Source organism: Paroedura picta, chromosome 10 (assembly GCF_049243985.1).
Source record: "Paroedura picta isolate Pp20150507F chromosome 10, Ppicta_v3.0, whole genome shotgun sequence".
Taxonomy (NCBI): domain Eukaryota; kingdom Metazoa; phylum Chordata; class Lepidosauria; order Squamata; family Gekkonidae; genus Paroedura; species Paroedura picta.
The window spans coordinates 27,241,242-27,262,096 of NC_135378.1; the positions used below are offsets into that span (position 1 = coordinate 27,241,242).

At 51.7% G+C, this 20,855-nt stretch overlaps 1 protein-coding gene across 2 annotated transcripts in view; it reads right to left on the minus strand.

The window, feature by feature from the left end:
- BEND4 (BEN domain containing 4) overlaps nucleotides 1–20,074 on the minus strand; it is a 32,428-nt gene extending 12,354 nt beyond the window's left edge. For both annotated transcript variants that reach the window (XM_077301830.1, XM_077301829.1), the window contains exons 1-3: nucleotides 18,825–20,074; nucleotides 3,689–4,252; nucleotides 740–831 (exon numbers count right to left, since the gene is read on the minus strand). In XM_077301830.1, the coding sequence (XP_077157945.1) occupies nucleotides 740–831; nucleotides 3,689–4,252; nucleotides 18,825–19,308 (1,140 nt within the window). In that variant the 5' untranslated portion in view covers nucleotides 19,309–20,074. The remainder of the gene's footprint in view (nucleotides 1–739; nucleotides 832–3,688; nucleotides 4,253–18,824) is intronic.
- Between the last annotated feature and the right edge of the window lie 781 nt (nucleotides 20,075–20,855).

A 20,855-nucleotide genomic window follows, 5' to 3' on the forward strand; every position in this document is an offset into this window, starting at 1 on the left:
CAAAGTCAAAGAAGACCCAAAAGTCATGTTACTATGCATGAACTTGGCATGAATGCAAACACTACCATGCCTGCCAGTGGATCTTGCCAGGACTTGATAGGAGCTTAATTCTCCAGCTCTCCAAAGTAAAGGTGCTTTGGATTCACACATGGGGCAGAGAGAGTTCACAAAGAGAACTTTGGACAGGAGGTTCAGGGCTAACAAATAATTTAATTTAGATTTAATCTATGTCTTTTAATAACCCATATTGTAAATAGCCCTGAGCCCTTATGGGGAAAGGGCAGTATAAAAATCCAATAATAAATAAAATTCATCTGCCTCCCTTTTCCACAGTGAAACTCTAACTCAGCCTTTCTCAACTTTTTTGAGAAATTCCTGAAACATTCCTCAGAATACGCATGTGAAACATAGCTGTGGACACGCCCACCTGGGGCCCCTCCCTTTCCCACCCAGGCCCATAATTGGCCATTGGGGGGGGGGGGGTCAACATGAATATATATGGTCATATCACCCAATAAATGGGGGAGTTCCTAAGCGGGTCTTCTCCAGGAGCCAGGCCTGTTTTGATCCAGGAAAATGGCCATAGACCAGCAGCCCTAGCAGCCTTTAAGTGCCCTGACACCACATGTGAGGAATTAAGACTTCCTGTCTTAAATGCCACACCCCTTTATTTGCCAGAGCATATTACTTTATTTCCCTGTCAAAAGAAAAGGCGCTTCTTCTCTCCGGCCTGTATTACCTCTGCCGGCTGGTCCACAGGCTGTGGCATCATAAGCTGGTTGTGATGCTGAAGAACAGTCTTCAAGTAATCTAAAACAGTCTGGCAGGGCACTGTGTGAAAAAGACATGAGTTATTGCACATGGGCATCTGACTTTTTATACCCAGGCAAGTCAGCGTGGTGTAGTGGTTAAGAGTGGCAGCCTCTAATCTGGAGAACTGGGTTTGATTCCCCACTGCTCCACAGGTGGCCAGCTGGGAGACCTTGGTGCTAGGGTTGGGTGTTTCAGCATCCGAAGCAGCTGTTCCCACCCGAAGCAGCCAGCACTGTGCAGCCAAGGGGGGGAGGGAAGGTGCGGGCAATGGTGCGCCGGTTGGCGCAAACACAGGCACAGAGCTCTGCGTGCTAACCGGCATGCCGCGCCTCCCTGTGGTGTGGTGCTGGCTGCTTCAGGCGAGAACAGACGCTTCGGATGCCAAAGTGCCCAACCCTACTTGGTGCAGTCACAGAAATCTCTCAGCCTCACGTACCTCACAGGGTGTCTGTTGTGGGGAGAGGAAGGGAGGGAGGGAGACTGGAAGCCCCGTTGCTTTGGGTAGACAAAAATAGGGTATAAAAAACAGCTCTTCCATGTATTAGATTCTGCTTCTGTCCCTGATACAAGGAATGCCAATGTTTTCTTTAATGAGATCTAATTCTGAGAAACAGAACAAAATTTATTCCAAGCTATTAAAGCCTTTTTAATATCTAATTATCTGGTAATACATTACATTTGCTTCTCTCCCATTCCCAAGCTAAAGGACAGGACTGGATCTGATTCTCTTTGCATAGATAGACCCAACCAGGTGAATGGACAGAGCCTCTCTAGGTCCTGTAAAAGTCACCCTCTCTTGCGCTCCCTCCCTGGATCTTTGAGGATGCGCATGGCTGAATCTTCAGCAGCCGGCCAGCCAGCAGCTTCCCACCTGGTCTGCTGTACCTATGCTGTGCTGTACACGAGGCCACTATGATGCTAAATCATCAGAGTGGAAAGAATTTAGCTGAATGCTTCCCCTGTGAACTCACCCAGTGTACTTTCTGGAATATACTGACCCCAGTCTGTGCTCTGGGACCTGCAGCCCTGCAAACCTGCTTCAGTGCATATTCATGCATCGCATTAGGGAGGGGCCGTGGCTCAGAGGTAGAACATCTGCTTGTCATGCAGAAGGTCCCAGGTTCTCAGTCCCCAGTATGACCAGTTCAAAGATCTGGGGGTAGGGGACGTGAAAGATCTCAGCTTGAGGCCTTGGAGGGCTGCTGCCATTCAGAGTCGACAGCCTGACTTCAAAGGACCGAGGGTCAGACTCAGTATAGGGCAGGCTCATGGGCTGTTCTGTCTGCAAGGAACATGCCATGCTTTGTCATCTTTACACCTGAAAGATACCCACGTTTTTTCTAGTATTTCCCTCTTTCAAAGGCCTGTCTGACAGTGAAGGCACAGCACGGGAATTAACACTTTGTAATAAGAGTGAGACCGCAGACCGAACGGTCATTTCTTTCATGCCAGTGTTAAGGAAATAAGGAGAGGAACACTGGCATCTTCTATGTGGTTTTTTATCCCGCTTTTCACTGCCCAAAGGAGACTCAAAGCAGCTTACAATTGCCTTCCCTTCCTCTCCCCACAACAGACACCCTGAGAGGAAGGTGGGGCTGAGAGAGCTCTGAGAGAACTGTGACCAGCTCAAGGTCACCCTATGGGCTGCATGCGGAGGAGGCATGGGGAATCAAACCTGGCCCACCAGATTAGAAGCCACAACACCAAACAACCAAAGAGGGAAACAAACCCCCAATCTGACAAGACATGCTAAACACATGAGAATGCACTTTGCATGAGCTGAGAGTGGTGGCTTTTGAACAATAAATATTTGGATTTTAAAATTAAAACAAATTTCTTGCAGCTCAACCTTTAGGTTCCCAGTGTACCTAGAAATATGCCAGGAGCACTACAAGTTGACCCAAGGACCAACGTTTGGATAAGCATGGAGTTTAAATCACACGTTTATTGAGCTGTACAGGAGTCGAATGTAGTAGGAGCCTTGCCCAAGCCACGCATAAAGAGAAATCAAGTGTGCTACGCCCAGGAACTGTATACACATTCACTGTAACTTGTGAGCAGGGTTTCCACTGCATCTCCCTTCATACCAGGTGCAGTGAGTGAGGATCTCAACAAGAAGAGTTGGATCTTATATGCCGCTTTTCTCTACCAAAAGGAGTCTCAAAGTGGCTTACAGTTGCCTTCCCTTTCCTCTCTCCACAAAAGACACCCTGTGAGGTGGGTGAGGCTGAGAGAGCCCTGATATTCCTGCTTGGTCAGGACAGCTTTATCAGTGCTGTGGCAAGCCCAAGGTCACCCAGCTGGCTGCATGTGGGGGAGCGCAGAATCGAACCTGGCTCGCCCAATTAGAAGTTCACACTCCTAACCACAACACCAAACTGAAAAGTCTGTTGTTGTGGCTTTTTGCTATTGAGTCACATCTGACTTACTCTGGGGATGAGAGTGGGGGGTGGGGTTGGCATTCCCTGCCTCTGCATAGCAACCCTGGCATTCGCTGGGGGGTCTCCCATCCAAATGCTGGCCAAGGCTGATCCTCCTTAGCTTCCGAGAGGCTGGGCCATTTACATCACAATACACAACTCTGTGTTCACATTTGCATGTTAAACCAAGATAAACCTTGCAGCCTCCCCCAAGACGTGCGGATGAGGGTCCTGGCGGCTCTTTGCTAGAGCTTCTTGCCCCCCTCTCAATGCCCAGGTTTCCCTGGTGAGAAAGAAAAATCCCTGCAACCCCCAGAACCTCTGACGGGCAGCAATGTCTGTCTGTTGGCAAAACACAAGATCTCTCCATCCCAGTGGGACTTACAGGTTAGGCATCTGGGCTGTTGTCTGATAACATCTCACACAGTGAAGGTTTCAAAGGGACGTGAGCTTACCTGGTATGCTCTCCAGGTTCCTTCGAAGTTCCTCGTTCTCTTGTTGCAGTGAGATCACCTCCTGCTCCAGTTCTTGGCAACGAGGACAGTAGCCTTCCTCCTCCTCTTCCTCCTCCTCCGGAAGAGTAGAAGACGATGGGTGACCGTGGGATTCCGAGGTCGCCGGGGACGTCCATCCCCCTAAAGTGTGCACCGGAGAGGTAGAAAGCGGGTCCACGTCTGCCAGATGGCCAAAGTCGCTCGCCGAGGAAGCGTTCTGGGAGGGAAAGCTTCCGGAAAGCAAATAGTTCTGAAGGGAATCGGTGAAGACTCTCAGGAAGGCCGAGGTCTGCTGTTTCTTTTGGAGGTACTGCAGCTCGAGGTCTAAGTGGTCTGAGGTCTGACTGTGGACCATCTTGCCAAGCTGACAGGGCTCTGGCCTTTCGCCGAAGCCGGCTCCCTCCTGCTTGATGCAGGAAATCAACGACTGGGACCGACCAGCGTCCAGCAACTTCCCGCCGCAGTTGAGGAGACTGAGAACCCGGCTGCACTGCTGGGCGAAGGCATCCAGGATCATCCGGCTCTCTGCAACGGAAGGAGGGCTTTAGTGGTCTCTCTCTCCTACGGCGTGGGTAGTGGAGCTGGGGGATTTGAGGATCATTTAGCAGCCAGGCAAGGGATGTTCAGAGCTGGTTGGCCACTGCCTGCCTCCGTGTCATGAGGACCCCTGGTGTTCCTTGGTGGAACTACCACCCAAATCCTTGGAGGCCTCCCATCCAAGTACTAGCCAGGGTTGGCCCTGCTTGGCTTCCAAGATCTGGTGGGATCTCAGAGATCTGCCAGGCCTGGGAGAAGTGAGTCCCAGTAACCTGAGTGTGCCCTGCAGTTCACTGATGTAAGGAAGGGGATGCTCTACAATGACTATTGTCCTGCTTTCATTCATTTACTGACTTTATTCAAACCAGGCGTGGAAGGCAGGCAGATACAGCCCCTTTTTAAGAGCCTCTTAGAGAAAAGTAAATGGGATTGAGGAAGTGATAAGGAAGGAAACACACTCCATTATTTCCCACCAAGTCCCCGGAATAGAAGAAGAGCTGTTTTTGTAACCTGATTTTTACTACCAGGAGTCTCAAAGCAGGTTACAATCACCTTCCCTTCCTCCCCCCACAACAGACCCCCTGTGAGGTAAGTGGGGCTTAGAGAGCTCTGAGAGAACTGTGACTAGCCCAAGGTCACCCAGCTGCTAGCCTGTGGAGAAAGAGTGGGGAATCAAATCCAGTGACATGCCGTCACTCTTAACGACTACACCAGGCTGGCTCTCACTAATGCTGACACTCAGCTCTCAAGATTTGCTAAGTTATGGTAACACAGCCCTCAGGGAAACAAACAAAATAAAAATCTTATAGCAGACGTGGCCAATCTAGCTGCCCAGATGTCCAAGGACTACAATTCCCATGAGCCAGCTGGCAGGAACTCATGGGGATTGTAGTCCATGGCCATCTGGAGAGCCACAGTTTGGCCACCCTTGTTATAGAAGCTACATGTCTGTGTCTCCTTCTCCCATCGTGTCCTCTTTGCTCAGTAGGCCCCCCCAGGATCAGAGAGCCCCAGGGGGGGGGGGATCAGCAAACCTTCTTCTTCTGCAACTCACCATTAGTAGGAAGGGTCCTTCAGCTCACATCTTACTTCGGTCTGTCATCAGGACAAATTTCAGATCTCAATGGAGAGGCAGGGCACTGTATTTGCATGCAGGTCGACCACATGGTAGCCAAACTGGCATGTAGAACACATGTAGAATGATGCCCTGTAGCGGTTCCTAATTTGTCAAGTGTGTTTAGGAGGGACAGACTCTAATCTGGAGAACCCGGTTTGAATTCCCACTCCTCCTCCACATGCAGCCAGCTGGGTGACCTTGGGCCAATCACAGTTCTCTCAGAGCTCTCTCAGCCCCAACAACCTCACAAGGTGTCTGTTGTGAGCAGAGGAGGGGAAGTGTGCTTGTGGCTCCTTCAGGTAGTGAAAAGCAGGGTGTAAGCTGCTAATTCTGTATGGATGGTAGAATCTGTACACCACCCAAGTGCAGGGGAAGGTCACGGATCTTTGTGGCATAGCAGTTAAGAGTGTCAGACTGGAATTGGAGGCCCTGTAGGATGTAAGATATAAGAACATGTAGAGAATTCCTCCCATCATGGGAATGACTTCACTTGTATAAAGCTGTAGACTTCCCAGCGTGGGATGGGGGAGGCCGCACCCAGGTTTGGCTGTCTTCCCGGCACAAGACAGACAGCATGGAGAGAAGGAACACACGAGATCAGGGGCCAATCCTAAATGAGCTGATGTAATGCAGAAACTCATGCATGCATAGTTAACTCGGGTTATGCCCTAACTTTGTATCCAATCCAATGAGACACGGGGGCAAGGAGTGGAACAGAAGGGATAAAACAAAGCAGTTATCATCGTTCTGTCGAGGAAAAATTGTTTTTTGCCTGACTGTAAAGTTACTTTTTCTTCCCTTTGCTAGCAAGATATATTTTAACCCTTTTCCTACTCAAATGGTTTCTCCTCCTTCTGCTCTGTTTGGCTAGGAGAGCAGGGAGCACCCCTTTTTGTGTGCAACAAGATGAATCTGGAAAGCCTGGGTTCGAATCCCCCCTTGCGACATGGAAGGTCAATGGGTGACCTTGGGCCAGTCTTTCAGCCTGACCTACCTCCCAGGGAACTGTGACTGGGGTGGGGTGGGGTGGGGAAATCAAACCTGGTCCTCCAGATCAGGGCTAGTCAACCTGTGGTCCTCCAGATGTCCATGGACTACAATTCCCATAAGCCCCTGCCAGCAAATGCTGGCAGGGGCTCAAGGGAATTGTAGTCCATGGACATCTGGTGGACCACAGGTTGACTAGCCCTGCTCCAGATGAGAAGGCGCCACTCTTAACCACTACCTCATGGTGGCTCTAAGACATGTTTAATCTTCTTAGTAGCTATTTCCAAATTGCTACCCCTGCTGGATGCCACAGCTCACAACCCTGCAAATGCCTCTGCTAGCTCCATTCCCACCCCCCACTCCTCCTCTCTTCCCAAAGGCAGCCTCCCATGGTTTTTACTTTGGCGCAGATGTCAGGGAGCTTCTGATCAGCCCGGGGCATTTCAGCACCATGAACAGCTCCCAAGACACCAGGCACACTCTTTCTCCCTCCAAATCTCCAAATCCTAGACCGAAAGGGCCAGAAAAGTCCCATGTACCTTCAAAGCTGTTGGCTTTCTAATGTTTTCTAATTAGTCTGCAGTGCCAGCGAGAAAGGTGTCCTAAAAAGGAAAATACAGAATGGCATCTTGCTTTTCTTTGCCACCTCTTGAGGTGAACCCCTTGCACGCTGCACCCTGGAAGTTAATCTGGAAAGCCAGATAAATGTTAGAAACGGAGGGCTGTGAAGGACAGAAGCTTTTTAAAAAGGTGTCCTGTTCCTTTCCCCATTGCCTGCCAGATGCCTGTGAAGAGCAGCTACACAGAATGTAAAGGGTGGGGGACACTGCTACCGGGGACTACGATGTAGCCTCAAATGGTGCCTTCTGCTTTCTCCACTAGGGAGGGATCCTCAATGCAGCAAGTAGCTTGACCTAAGACCCCTTTGCTGCTACTCCTTGGGCCTGCTTAACTCTTTCTTGAGAGCCAGCTTGGTGTAGTAGTCATGAGTGGCGGTCTCCAGTTTGGAGAACCAGGTTTGATTACCAACTCTGCCTCCCCATGGAGCCAACTGGGTGACCATGGGTCAGTCACAGTCCTTTGGGAGCTCTCTCTGTCCCACCTACTTCGCAGGGTGTCTGTGGTGAGGAGAGGAAGGGAAGGCAGTAGTAAGCTGCTTTGAGACTACCTTGGGTAGTGACATCAGGGTGCGAAAACCCCCCAACAAATAGCTCTTCTTTTCTTCCTGCCCAAAGAAGTTATTTGGATCTAAGATCTGAGGAGGGGGGGGGGGCGATCTGCAGGAATGCCCTCCCCCCACAGAGGTATTGAGGCCTGGCCCCACCAATCAAAGAGGACACTAACAATGTGGGTGTGAATCACATCATGCAGAGGCTACCAGGACAGTGCTGCAGCCCAGCTTCCTCTGCAAGGAGGGTCTCTCTCTGTCTGTCTCTTGGACTGCACACAGCCTCGCCTCCTCCAGCAACAGCATGCTCTGGTTGTGCAGCCGGGTCAGTCATGCTCACCAAATGAGACCAGACAGCTTTATACCCCTGTCTGTGACACATTATGCGGACGCCCGCTTCCTTGAGCGCCTCGGCACTGCCCGGACAGAAACTCACGCCAAATGAGCTAGGGACCCTGCGAACGCTCGGATTAAACGATAAAAGGATCATGAAATTTAAAGCAGAGGCTTCAGTCTAAAGGTTGCCGTCACCCACCCCGCTCCGCTTTTGAAAAAAAATATCAAAGGGAGGATATTGATTGGAACTTTGTGATTCAAATGCACGGCAGTTTTTCAGTCGTGTTAATCCTATAATCAGATTCTGGACCTGAAGCTGTATTTACTGGGTGCATTTTAATCAGGAAGAGCCTCTATGTACAGACGTTCCTTTCCTTTTCTATCCCTTCCCTATCCCCCCCCCCTTCCCCCACCAGAGACAACACTTGAATGAAGACCAGAAGTGGATTTAGTAACAATATTTCTGCCCAGCCTTTCAGGCAACGCAATGTATGAGGCAGCTAATAAATAACTCAAAATGTAAATCCCACCAAAACAACTATCAATGCTACAGAGGAAAAGAGCAGCTAACAGGAGCAGGAGTCACCCTTATCACCACTGGGGTTGTGCATGGCGGTGTCCGAATCGGCCGTTCCAGGACGATTCGGACACCACCCACAACCCTACCGCCATGCAAGAATTCAATCAGAATATCCCAAAGCCTTTTGGCCTTTCTTCGGTGCTGGAAAGCCAGGAGAGGTCAGGCACAGTGCAACGCCCTAGCAGAGAGCATCACCAAGTCTTCATGCCACTGTGGAAAAGGTCCTGCACGGACTACCCCTCCCCCCCTTGCCAAATCATGAGGGAATGAGGCCTCAGAGGAAGATGTTGGAGAACTGTTAAGCACTGCTCTTGTTCCAAAATCATTGCTCTTCGGGGGAACGACATATGAGTGACCCACAGAGCAAAAGGATCCAGGTGGGTAGCCGTGCTGGTCTGAAGCTGCCGAACAAAGTTTGCATCCAGTGGCACCTCTAAGAGCAACCAAGTTTTATTCAAGGTGTAAGCTTTCATGTGCACACAGGGTTCTTCAGACATTTATTGAACTCAAAACTTTTCAGCCACCAAGTGAAGTTTCACTGGCCCAAGGATCTGATCAAAGCATGCAGAAAAAAAATATTTGATGTGGTCTATTGACGGTGCTCACTGGCTATGTGCATTTGGAGGACTGTATGTTCCAGCCTGTCTAGGCTAGGCTGAAATCCCTGTTTCTGTCTCACTACACTTTTCCATGCAGGGAAAGTCCTCCACCAGCAGCCTAAAGTTATACAGACCACTTCATCTCTGGATATCGCCCCTCCCTAAGAGAGAAGAAAGCTCTGCACATTAGGAGGAAGAAAGTCGCATTCCCTGGCTTTTTTGCACATCAGGAAACACATGCAATGGGTGACCACACAAAGTGTTTCCCATGGAATGCTGCTCAAGCATTGTGAAGGCCGCTGACACATCTCACAGGGAGGGGGGTAGAGTCCATGCCCTTCTCTGTACATGAGCCTTAAAAAGCGCACTCCCCGACAACGCGTGCATTTGGCTTCAGATTGCATGCTCACCTAAGAAGCTGCTAGAGCAGCACTTGGCTCTTAAATGCAACGTGCACACAAATAGCATCGTCCACAGCAGAATTCAGCCTCAGTGGCTGGTAGGGTACTATCAGGTAAGCAGGTTCTCATGCCTAAAAGAAGACAGACTCCATTCAGCAGTATCAGCGAATCAGAAGACGGCTAGTGCAGTGCCTTAACCAGGAAGTTCCCAGTTCAAATTTCTGCTTGGTCACGGAACCTCCGACGTGCAGCCCTGGGCCCTGTTCTGTAATATGCACTTCATAACTCTGGCCTACCTTATAGGGTTATTTTATGCTGCATGTCTATTCATCAGGCTTGTCAACGATAACAGCTTTAGGGCATGAATGTTTTTTGTGGAACAGGTCCTGCCTCTTGCCTGCAGCCGATAACTTTGGCAAGACTTCTTTTTTAAGAGCGATTGACATTCTTTTTACTTCTGTATTGGGAGCCTGTATTTGGGCAGAAAGAGAATGGAGAGGAGCAGAAGAATATCCTTTAACATTCTCACTCAGTGGTTGATTTCAGAGGTTTGGATGGGAACCAAGTAGTGTCCTGGTTGAAGGACAGGTGGCTCTGGGGATCCAAGTGCAAATCCCTACTCTGCCACAGAATGGATCAGCTGACCTTCAGCCCATCACCATCCATCTAATCTACCACACAGGGCTGTTGTAAGGATAAAACAGAGGAAAGGAAGAGCTGGGGAAGTCACCCAGAAGGAAGGACAGAGCAAAGATGTACCACACAGATTGTTTCCCTACGAGTTTATAAAAGGCTCATTCTTCTACTCACATACCGGGTGTACCCGTCCCACCCCAAACTGGGATTCAAATCCTCCCGTTGCCATGGAAGCTGGCCAGGTGACCTTGAATCAGTCACACAATCTCAGCTTAACCTACCTTCCAGGGTTGTTGTGAGGATAAAATGGAGGAGAAGGGAAAGAAACAAGCCCCTTTAGGACCCTACTGAGGAGAAAGATTTCGGCTTCTGTCACATGAGTACACCAACTGTCAAAAGTTCTGCAGGGCCTGCAAAATGACACTCTTAGGCCAGGCCTATGGTGGTAGCCACGGCGGCCATGATCTGATAGGGTGCCCTCTTTCCTTTCTCTGCCCCTTTCTCTCCTTTTTTCTTCCATCCTGGCTCTCCCCACCAACAAATAAACAACCCTGAATGGTGAACGGAGGCAGGAGGGGAGGAGGGTTTTGTTAATCAGTTTAAAACTTGTTTTATTGAGGTTTTATTGACTGATTCTATTTTAATTTTATGCTATGGCCGTGTGGGGATATTCAGAGCTATTGGAAGTAGGAAAGGTGTGCCCAGGAAGGCCAGAAGAAAAGCTGTTTTTCACTACCTAAAGAAGTGGCTTGCAATTGCCTTCCTTTCCTTTCCCCACAACAAACACCCTGTGAGGTTAATGGAGCCAAGAGAGTTCAGAGAACAGCGGCTGGTCCAAGGTCACCCAGGCAGGCCTCATGTGTCTCACAGTGGCTGACAATCACCTTCTCTTCCTCTCTTCACAACAGACACTGTTAGATACGTGGGACTGAGAGAGCTCTGAAAGAACTGTAGAGGACCCAAAGTCACCCAGCAGGACCTCCTGTGTCTCAAAGAGGCTTACAGTTGCCTTCCTTTCCCTTCCACAGCCAGGTATGTGAGGCTGAGAGAGCTCTGAGAGAGCTGAGACTGGCCCAGCTGGCTGCATGCAGAGGAGTGGGGAATCAACCTTGGATCTCCAGGTTAGAAGCTGCCACTCTTCACCACTACAGCATGTTGGCTCTCCAGAAGGCGCAATCCTGTTCACCTCCTGCATGTGGGAAGAAGGAAGGGCTTCACCCAAAGTGGACGTTAGCCCCTCTCCTTCAAAGGATTTCGCCTACTGCAAGAGATGGCTGCGGCCTGAGACGCCTTGTGAATTCCATAAACACACCCTCTCCCTCTATTTCTTGCGCTCTCTCAGCGGGCGTTTTTTCTGCTACCGGCCCCTGTCCTATGTTGTTTGTGAAAGTGATTAAAATATTTAGCCTCATTAATGCATCTCATTGGTACCCAGCCATCCCTTCCTTCTCATTGCTCTGGAAAGACAAACACGGCGGCTGGAACATTTGTACCCCTTTTCCGGCAGGTATCACACACCTTCCCCCATGAAAAAGCTTTCCCAATACATCCTGCTCTTAGCTTGCCTCTCTATATCTGACGTTAGTTGGAGCTTCTAAAGCAATCACATTCCGTACCCAATCCTATTTACCAGACAGTTAAATGTCTTCTGAAGGGCATTCCCCACCCTGGAAAACATGTTTTGATAATGAAAGAGTATAATACCCTCTCCTGTGTCCAAATGATCTGAGTTCCCCGGAGGGCATCGAAGTAAAATACAGATCCGTGTTTTGGAAAGCCGTTTATATAATAGACATGGCAAGTACGCAGCAGAATGACACCCAAGTTGGGGGGTGGGTGGGGTGGAAAGCAGGGCTCTAAACAGTTTTCAAAGAGAGGGCAGAGATTACAACTGGAAGAAGAAGGGGCCTGTTTTCATTTAGATCTAAAAATATGTTTACAGAGCCTACCACCTCAGGAGAAAGCGCCGAGTCATGAATATCACCACATGCAACTCCAGAACAAGTCCAGAAAGGTTCTGGAATCCAAGGACTCTAAACATAAACATTTGGCACTATCAGTGCTTTGGGACATGGAGAGTTTGTCCCTCTCACAAAAACAATCCCTTATGGAGCAGGAACAACTCTTAAACCAAAATCCTGTGGAGATATATTGTAAGAAAATGACCAGGGACCTAATAGGTAGGGCCATGACCTGAGAGTGGTTCATGCAAATTTGTGGCATGTATCCTCTGAATGAGAGTCTTGGGTTTACATGCATCTCCCTACCATCAGAAGGCCTACCCCAAACACAGGCTGTGTCCAAGAAACAGCTCCTCTTCAGAGCCAGTTTGGTGTACTTGTTAGGAGTGCGGACTTCTAATCTGGCATGCCAGGTTTGATTCTGCACTCCCCCACATGCAGCCAGCTGGGTCACCTTGGGCTCGCCACGGCACTGATAAAGCTGTTCTGACCGAGCAGTGATATCAGGGCTCTCTCAGCCTCACCCATCCCACAGGGTGTCTGTTGTGGGGAGAGGAATGGGAAGGCGACTGTAAGCCACTTTGAGCCTCCTTCGGGTAGGGAAAAGTGGCATATAAGAACCAACTTTTCTTTTTCTTCTTCTTCATAGGAGCTGTGGCTTGGCAAGCATACATCTGGACACATGAAAACGAAAGAAGCCTATGCAAGTTAGACATGTGTGGCTCTTTCCTGCCTGTACTTCTAGCCAATCAATGATCAGGATGGGGAGAAGAAGGAGGAGGAGGAGTTGGTTTTTATATGCCGCTTTTCTCTACCAAAAGGAGTCTCAAAGTGGCTTACAGTCGCCTTCCCTTTCCTCTCCCCACAACAGACACCCTGTGAGGTGGGTGAGGCTGAGAGAGCCCAAGGTCACCCAGCTGGCTGCATGTGGGGGAATGCAGATTCAACCCCGGCATGCCAGATTAGAAGTCCGCACTCCTAACCACGACACCAAGCCTCTGCATGGCTGGCCCTGACTACATGGTAGCTTTGGAACTGCTTCTCTCAATATGACTCCGCCCCCGTCCCCTCCAGTCTTCATCACAGGGCCTTTTTGGTGGCTGCCCCTGCCCTATGGAACCAGGTTTGTGCCCTGTAGGATCTATGAAGGCCGCCTAGGGCATGCAAAGCTGCCTTGTTTTAATTAACAAAAAAGGATGGATGTGCCGGCTGGCTGGCCAGATTGATTCCACAGCTGACAAACGGCTGAGTTTTCATTAGAATGCCGTTTTTATTGCATTCATTTGTACTTATCAGTTTTTCACAATCTATTTTACGTTTCGGGGCTGTGTCGTGTGGGCTGTGAGCTGCCCACGTTCTCTGTCTGGGAGGGGGCATGGGTTTGAAAGCGAATGAGCAAAAATTTTCCACACCAGCGCCCTGAGGTTGCTTCGGGAAGTGACCCTCACCACCCCACGTCTCACCCTCCCTGCCCCATGCACCACGTGTGAAAGCCTCCCTAGAGGAGCACATCACATTCGCTGGGGGGGGGGAGGAAGGGAGGGGGAAATGCCAGCAAAACCACCAGACCCCACTTTCATCCCTGCCTCCCCACCCCCCAAATACATAAATTGAGTAGTCCCAGGATGCCCTATGCAGCTGCTGGTGTCCCTGTCTTCAGCCCCAGCAGCCAACCCCCCCTCCCCAAACTATCTCCTTGGGCCTTCAGTCTAGGAGTGGGGGGTGCTGTTATTTGCAGTGGCAAACAAAGGCAATCAGGCCCGCCAAGCACATAGTATAACAGGCAGCCTTTCAGCTCTGCTAGACAGAAAGTAATTAGAATGCTTTTAATGTCCAAAAGAATGATGCTGATAGGCTGCCAGAGTTGTGTAGATTTATGAATATTTATACGGTGGTTTATAGCTGACACTTTTATCAGTTGAAGAAGATAAAATATCTGCCTGACTCAAAAGCTTGACAGTCAGGTTAATAAAATCTCATTAAAGAGAATGACCTATGCAATTATATAGGATTTATTGTAATTCATTTTTGATTGTAGTCTGCTTAAAGATGCAATTTCCCATTTCCTAGTGCCAAATTTAGGCAGCGTATCAAGAACTACGTGTGATCTAATACCAAGCCATGGGGGGGGGGGGGAGAGGGGAGGGAGAGATGCGTTCAGCATCTTAGGAGGTTCCATACCTTCCGAGAGAAGGAGGGAAAAAATATTTTGATCTGATCTTCATCGCAGTCTACAATAAAATACCACCCTGGAGATTTTGTTTTTGAGATATTTATTTCATAAGAAGGAAATCGAAACAGATCTGTATGCGGAGTTAAGGAGGCTTTTTGGTCCTGGTTTCTCAATAATGATCTGAAAGGTGGCTTCTCATTCTCATGCCTCTTCTTGCCCTAAGCTCCGTAACCCCATCGGCGCTGCTATTTTGGGGAGTGGCAAAGAGTACGTGTTGCTCTTCTGAAAAATCCGGAGACAGAGGTAAAGGTAAAGATATCCCCTGTGCAAGCACCAAGTCATGTCTGACCCTTGGGGTGACGCTCTCCAGCGTTTTCATGGCAGACTCAATACGGGGTGGTTTGCCAGTGCCTTCCCCAGTCATTACCGTTTACCCCCCAGCAAGCTGGGTACTCATTTTACCGACCTCGGAAGGATGGAAGGCTGAGTCAACCAGAGACAGAAGAAAACGGAAAAAACAAGCGTCTTGAACACAGAACCCATTTGGGAAAGAGGATGACGGAGAAGATAAAAATGCCTTCAATGAAAATTCTGAACAAAGTAACGAAGGGTCAAAGATCAAAACAAGAGCAGGACTTTCTCTGCTGGATAATACAAAAATAAGGAGACTGTCCCTACCAGGAAACCAAATGGCCACTGCTGCCACATGTCCAGATGAAGCTCCCATACACTAAAAATGGTGCAGAGGAGAGTGACGAGGATGATCTGGGGCCTGGGGACCAAGCCCTGTGAGGAAAGGCTGAGGGACTTGGGAATGTTCAGCCTGGAGAAAAGGAGGTTGAGAGGGGACACGATTGCTGTCCTTAAGTAAGGCTGTCACTTGGAGGAGGGCAGGGAGCGGTCCTGTTGGCAGCAGAGGCTAGGACCAGCAGTAATGGGTTTAAACTACATGCAAAATGGTACTGGCTAGATAGCTAGAGTAGTTCAGCAGTGGAGTCGGCTGCCTAAGGAGGTGGTGAGCTCCCCCTCATAGGCGGTCTGCAAGCAGAAGTTGCACAGATATTTATCACAGATGCTTTAGGCTGATCCCGCATTGAGCAGGGGATGGACTAGATGGCCTGCATGGGTCTTTCCAACTCTATGGTTCTATGAATTGGACCCTTGGTCTATCGTGGTCAGTGTTGTCTATTCAGAATGTCAGCGGTTCTCCAGGCTCCCAGGCGGAGGTCTTTTACCTGCCACCTGATCCATGGACTGGACCTGGGACCTTCTGCGTACCAAGCAGAGGCTCTAATGCTGATTCCTGGCCCTGCTTGTCCTCTGCCAAGGCTGACCATTTGTATATCTGTGGCTTGCAACAGTCTACTGTGAACAAAGCTGGGGGCTCTCAGGCAGAGGTCTTTTCTAAATCTTTTAACCTGTGAACTAGAGATGCTGGCTTGAATCTGAGGTGTTCAGCAGGCAAAATGGGATGGGTGCAATAAGCATCGTTGGAGTGTGGAGTGAGACGTGGGGAGCCTCAGGTTCTAATCCATCCACGAAGCTCACTGGGGGGTGACCTTGGATTAATTGCTCGCTTTTAGGCCAACCTACCTTGCAAGGCTATTGTTTAAGACAGAACCACCGTGAACTCCTTGGGGAGGGGGGCGTAATGATAACAACGGAATGCATAAACCATGTGTCCTCTGACCTAGCACAGATTTCACGAGTGTTGAGCTGTAGAAGGAATGTGCATGTTGGAAGGTTTGGTTCTGTGTCCTTTCAGCAGAATTCACTCCCAAATCTGTTTGAAGAGAAACAGCAGATGAACTAGACTAGACTTTGTCCAAATCAGAGACTGGGGAGAAGATTCTCAGTCTCTAAGTAGATTTGGAAGCAGTACAAGAAACCTTAACCATACAGGAGTAGGGGTGGCCAAACGGAGGCTCACCAGATGTCCATGGACTACAATTACCATGAGTCCCTGCCAGTACTATACTGGCAGGGGCTCATGGTAAATGTAGTCCATGGACATCTGAAGAGCCACTGTTTGGCCACCCCTAATCTAGAGGATGGGATAGATTCTTCACATAAAGGATGTGGCCCGGTGGTTCTCCAGGGGTCTGTTGGTCTTTGGGGAAGGCCCAAGACACCAGAAGGGAAGATGCAAAGTTCCAAGGGGTGAGACAGACACACATTTCACCTGTCATAAGGTGAGTAATGCAGCCCCCTGACTTGTGGATGTTATGAGGGAGAGCCAGGTGCCCCTTTCTAATCTTGACACCTTCATCAGAGGACTGCCCCAATCCACAGATCTATGCACAAGGATCCATCCCTGCAAAAGATGGACTGAAGAGGTAAAGACCTTTGTTGGACATGCTGATTAAATTAATCGATCCCTTGTCATCTTCCCAATGGGGACCCAAAGCAGCCAACACGGTTCTCCCCTCTATTTTATCCTCACAACGACCCTGTGAGCCTGAGAGTGACTGACTGGCTCAGCACACTGCCATGGCAAAAGGGAGGACTTGAACCCAAGCAGCCCAGATTTCAGTGCAATGGTTTGGCTGCTACACCCACCCCACCAATTCAAAACATTGGAGAATCATACTGGGTGTGGCCAAACTGTGGCTCTGCAGATGTGCATGGACTACAATTACCATGAGCCCCTCTGCGAAGGGCTTTTTCTAAACAGTAGAAGAGACCGCTCTTCCCAGCACAAAGGCTGGAACTAACCCCCCTGCTCGAGCTTCCACGGATGGTATGGATAGTGATCCCCCCTCCATTCTTACCAGGAAGTCCTGATGCTACAGAAGGCCCTCACCAGGATAGCCCCGGCAAGCTTGGTCCCATCAGATCTCAGACACTAAGCACGGCTGATTTTGGCTAGTACTTGGATGGGAGACCCCCACGAATTTGGGTGCTAGTTCTTCTCCAAACACTGCTTGCCTGGTTGCCAGACAACCCTTGGATCTCCTGGCTACACAACATACTCCAGATACATAGATGATAGATGATAGAGATAGGTAAGTAGATAAATGCTACAGAGGAATTCTCCTTTACAAAGCCCGGTTGCTTCACCCTGGACTAGGATCTAGGAGAAGGCTGCACCTACATGGAGGAAGAGGCCAGTTTTGGCCCCAGGACTGCCAAAGACGGATCTCTACAACAAGGCACATTTCCCACATCGCCTCTTTGAAGCATCCCATGGGGGGGGGCTTCTGCTCCCCCCCCCCCACAGACAGCCTGGGAATCGCATCCTCCACTGTGTCGCTCTTCAGTTTCCATTGTTTACCTCCAGAAACAAGGCATGCCAGGGTACAAGCCTACCTCAAAACCAATCCTCTTTGGCTTGGAAATGCTTCCTAAGTGGTGGTGCACCTGCCGCTGCTTGTTCAGCAGCTAGGGACTCTGCATGTTCAGAGGCTTGCTCTTTCTTACCACGACACCTTCCCAGTCGGCCACAGCACTAAAAATGAGCTCTGGGGAAGTGCAGAGTTTTGAATTAGGGAGGCCTGTTTGAAGGCCTCCCAGTTCAATTGGGTGACCTTGGCCCAGCCTCGTAGCCTAAATTTCCCCACAAGATTGTTCTGAAGAAATCCAGCCCCCCCCCCAAGAGAGTTCCCTCTCCAGCCATGACCCTGAGTCTTGAGGAATGCCCACAATATCAGCTACTCAAGGGTTTGGAGGGCAGAGACCCCTCCTGTCTTTTGACCAAGACATTTAAGGTGGGCCGTTCAAACTCTCCCTCCCTGGGAACATTTGCTGGGGTTACTTCAGTCAAATACACCTGTTCTGCACAAACAGATACTTGTTTGACTTTGACTCCCCCTCCTCCCCAAACACACAATTTGTAGAACTTCATTCCTGGTGCTTATTCAGAGACAGAGAAACAGAGCTGGAAGGGACCTCAAGGGTCATCTAGTTCAACTCCTGAACGACGCAAGGACATCCATGTTCTTTAGCAGCAGGTAAACAGACCACAGTTTGACCAGCCTGGCTAAACCACAACCAACTCGTCTACTGCCCTCTCCTGACAACACTATTGACAAAGGGCCCCAGTTCACCAACAGGTAGTTTCTGTACAGAGAAGAACCACTTCAGGTGCTCCCAACTGGCTAACGGTAAGCAGGGATGCCAGCCTCCAGGCGACTGATCAGCTGCCCTGAAGAAAAGGGATGCATTACACTCATCCCTAAGTGCCCTAAATCCTGCCTCCATCCCCAAAGTCCCCAGGTATTTCCCAATCCAGAGGCGGCAACCCTAAGGGTGAGCTAGAAAGCGCTGGCTTCGAATCGCACCTTCCCCAAGAAACACACTGGCAGCTGCGGTCTGTGCCACAGCAGTCCCCCCCCCCGCCCGAATCATCAGGATATTAATGGCGGCGGGGCTTCCAAAGGCATCTCGGGGGATCCCGGCGTTCAAGAGAGCACGAGGGCAAGCGCTCTTCTCCAAGAGGCCCCGACGCACTCTGCACATGCTCGGGCGCGCGTCGCCAATGGGAGTCCCCGCCCAGCGGGCGAGGCCAGTTGCCGTGCAAAACGCGGGCTCGGCCGAAACTCTTTCTCCTTCTCGGGCACAGATTTCCGCCCCCTTCCCTCCCCCCCCCCCCCCCGCCGGTACCTGCGCTGAGCTCCAAGCCGCCGCCGCCTCCCTCGGTGCTGCTGCTCGCCGTCCCCTGGTGGCCGTGGCCGTACCTGCCCGAGGAGGACGAGGCGGCCGGCGCCGACTGAGGTCCCAGCTGCGACGCCGGCGTCCGGGGCGGGGGGCCGTGCGAGCCTCTGCCGCCGCCGCCGCCGCCGGGGAAGGAGCTGTGCGCCGGGTAAGGCAGCTGGTGCTCGCCGAGGGAGGACGACGAGGCGACAGCTGGCGGCGGCTGCTGCTGGTGGAAGGGATGCGGCGGCGGCGGCTGCCCGACGCCCGGGCGGACCTGCGGGATGTCCACCATGGTGGGTCTCTCGTAGCGCTTGCTGAGCGCCGGTCTCCGGCTGCTGGGGAAGGTCTTGAGGACGCTGTAGGGGCTGCGCTGCTGCTTGTAGACCTTGGCCGCGCTGGGGCCCTCCTCGGCCGCCTGCATCGCCGCCGCCACCGCCTCCTCCATCAGCATCGCGCTCCGGCCGCCCGCTCTCCCTCCCTCCCGCCCGGCTCGGCTGCTGCGCGGCGCTCGATGGTGGCCCCGCTTGGCTCAGCCCCGTGGCGCGGCGGCGCTGGGGGAGGCGTGTTTGCGGGGCTCGGGGTGTGCGCGCGCCTGATTGACAGGCGGCCGCGCCAATGCCTGGAGGGAGAAGGGAGGCGAGGCGCCGGCCGGGGAGCCCCCCCAGGCCGCGCCGCTAATGGGAGCGGGCCAGCAGGGGGAGGCGGGAGCGCCGCGAAGAGGAGGGAGGGCGGGGCCGAGCCGCGGCTCAGGGCGCCTCCCGCGGCGGGCTCCGGTGCCAAGGAGGGAGGGGAGGCTCCTGGCGAGGAAGGCGCTGCGCGGGATCCTAGCCGCGGGGCCCCAGTACGGCCCGACGAGGACGAGGCGCGGAGGATCGTCTCTCCCTCCTGCGAACACGGAGAGCCTCCCCCGCCGCAGAACTTCGAAGAGCGGCGAACTCTTCAAGTTTGACCGCTCGCGCCTGCCGCGCGCCATGCCTCGCGCGCTTCGGCGGCCCAAGCGTCTTGCCCGAGGCGTGCAGAACAGGAGCCGCGGCGCTCCCATGCAGGCGCTTCCCGGGGGGCGGGAGCCTCCCTCCCTCCCAGGGCGCCGTCGACGGACTCCTTTCCCCTGGGCGCTCGGGCAGGGTCCCTCTTGCAGGCCGCCTCATTGCCGCCCCCCGTCCGTCCCCGCCTCCCTGGGCCAGCCGCCCCAGGCAGCGCCTCCGCCGGTCGCTTGATTAACGCCGCGCCGAAGCCTGGGCCCGCGGGCGCGCGGTTGGGCGTCCAGGGCGGCCGTCAGGGCCGATTAGCGCGCCCAGCTCGTGATGCACGAGCGAGAACGGGCGAGGCGGCGGCTGCAATTCAGGCGCGTCACATTTGCAGGGATGCGAGAGACGGCTCGTTGGCAGATCGACGGTCGTTGTTGGCAGAAAACATCGCTGGCCTGGCTGCTCTGCGAGACGGTGGCCTCTCCCCCCCCCCGTTCACACGCACACGTGTCCCTGGGCCCTGAAAGGAAACGGGTGCGAGCAGGCCGGGGGCAGACCAGAGACGTCAGAGCTCGCAAGGAGGCGCGGCGGGGAAGGAGTTGGAGACAATTTAGACCGAAGCGAGGGAGGGGACCCTGGAGCAAATCGTCTGCTTTTATGTCCTGCAGTTTCGTATTTAGTTCTTGCATTTCTGTCCCGTGGTGACATATTCTGTGTAAAGAGCCATGTGTAAAAAGTGGTGTAATCAAAAGGTATTTTGCACACAGAAGCTGTTTATGATCTACTGTAAAAGTTAATGCCATAGTGCCTTAGGTGGGTCTCCTGACTGTTTTGCTTTGGCCACCTCTTACTGCAAGAAAAGTTTCACCATGCTTGGCTAAGGCAGTCAACAATTTGGCTAAGGCAGTCAACAATTTGGCTAAGGCAGTCAACAATTTGTCAAGGTGGTACAACACCCAGGACAGTGGAACTCCCTGGGCTCCCTGGTCATCTTATCTCACTACACATGCTAAATCATTCATTTCTCACT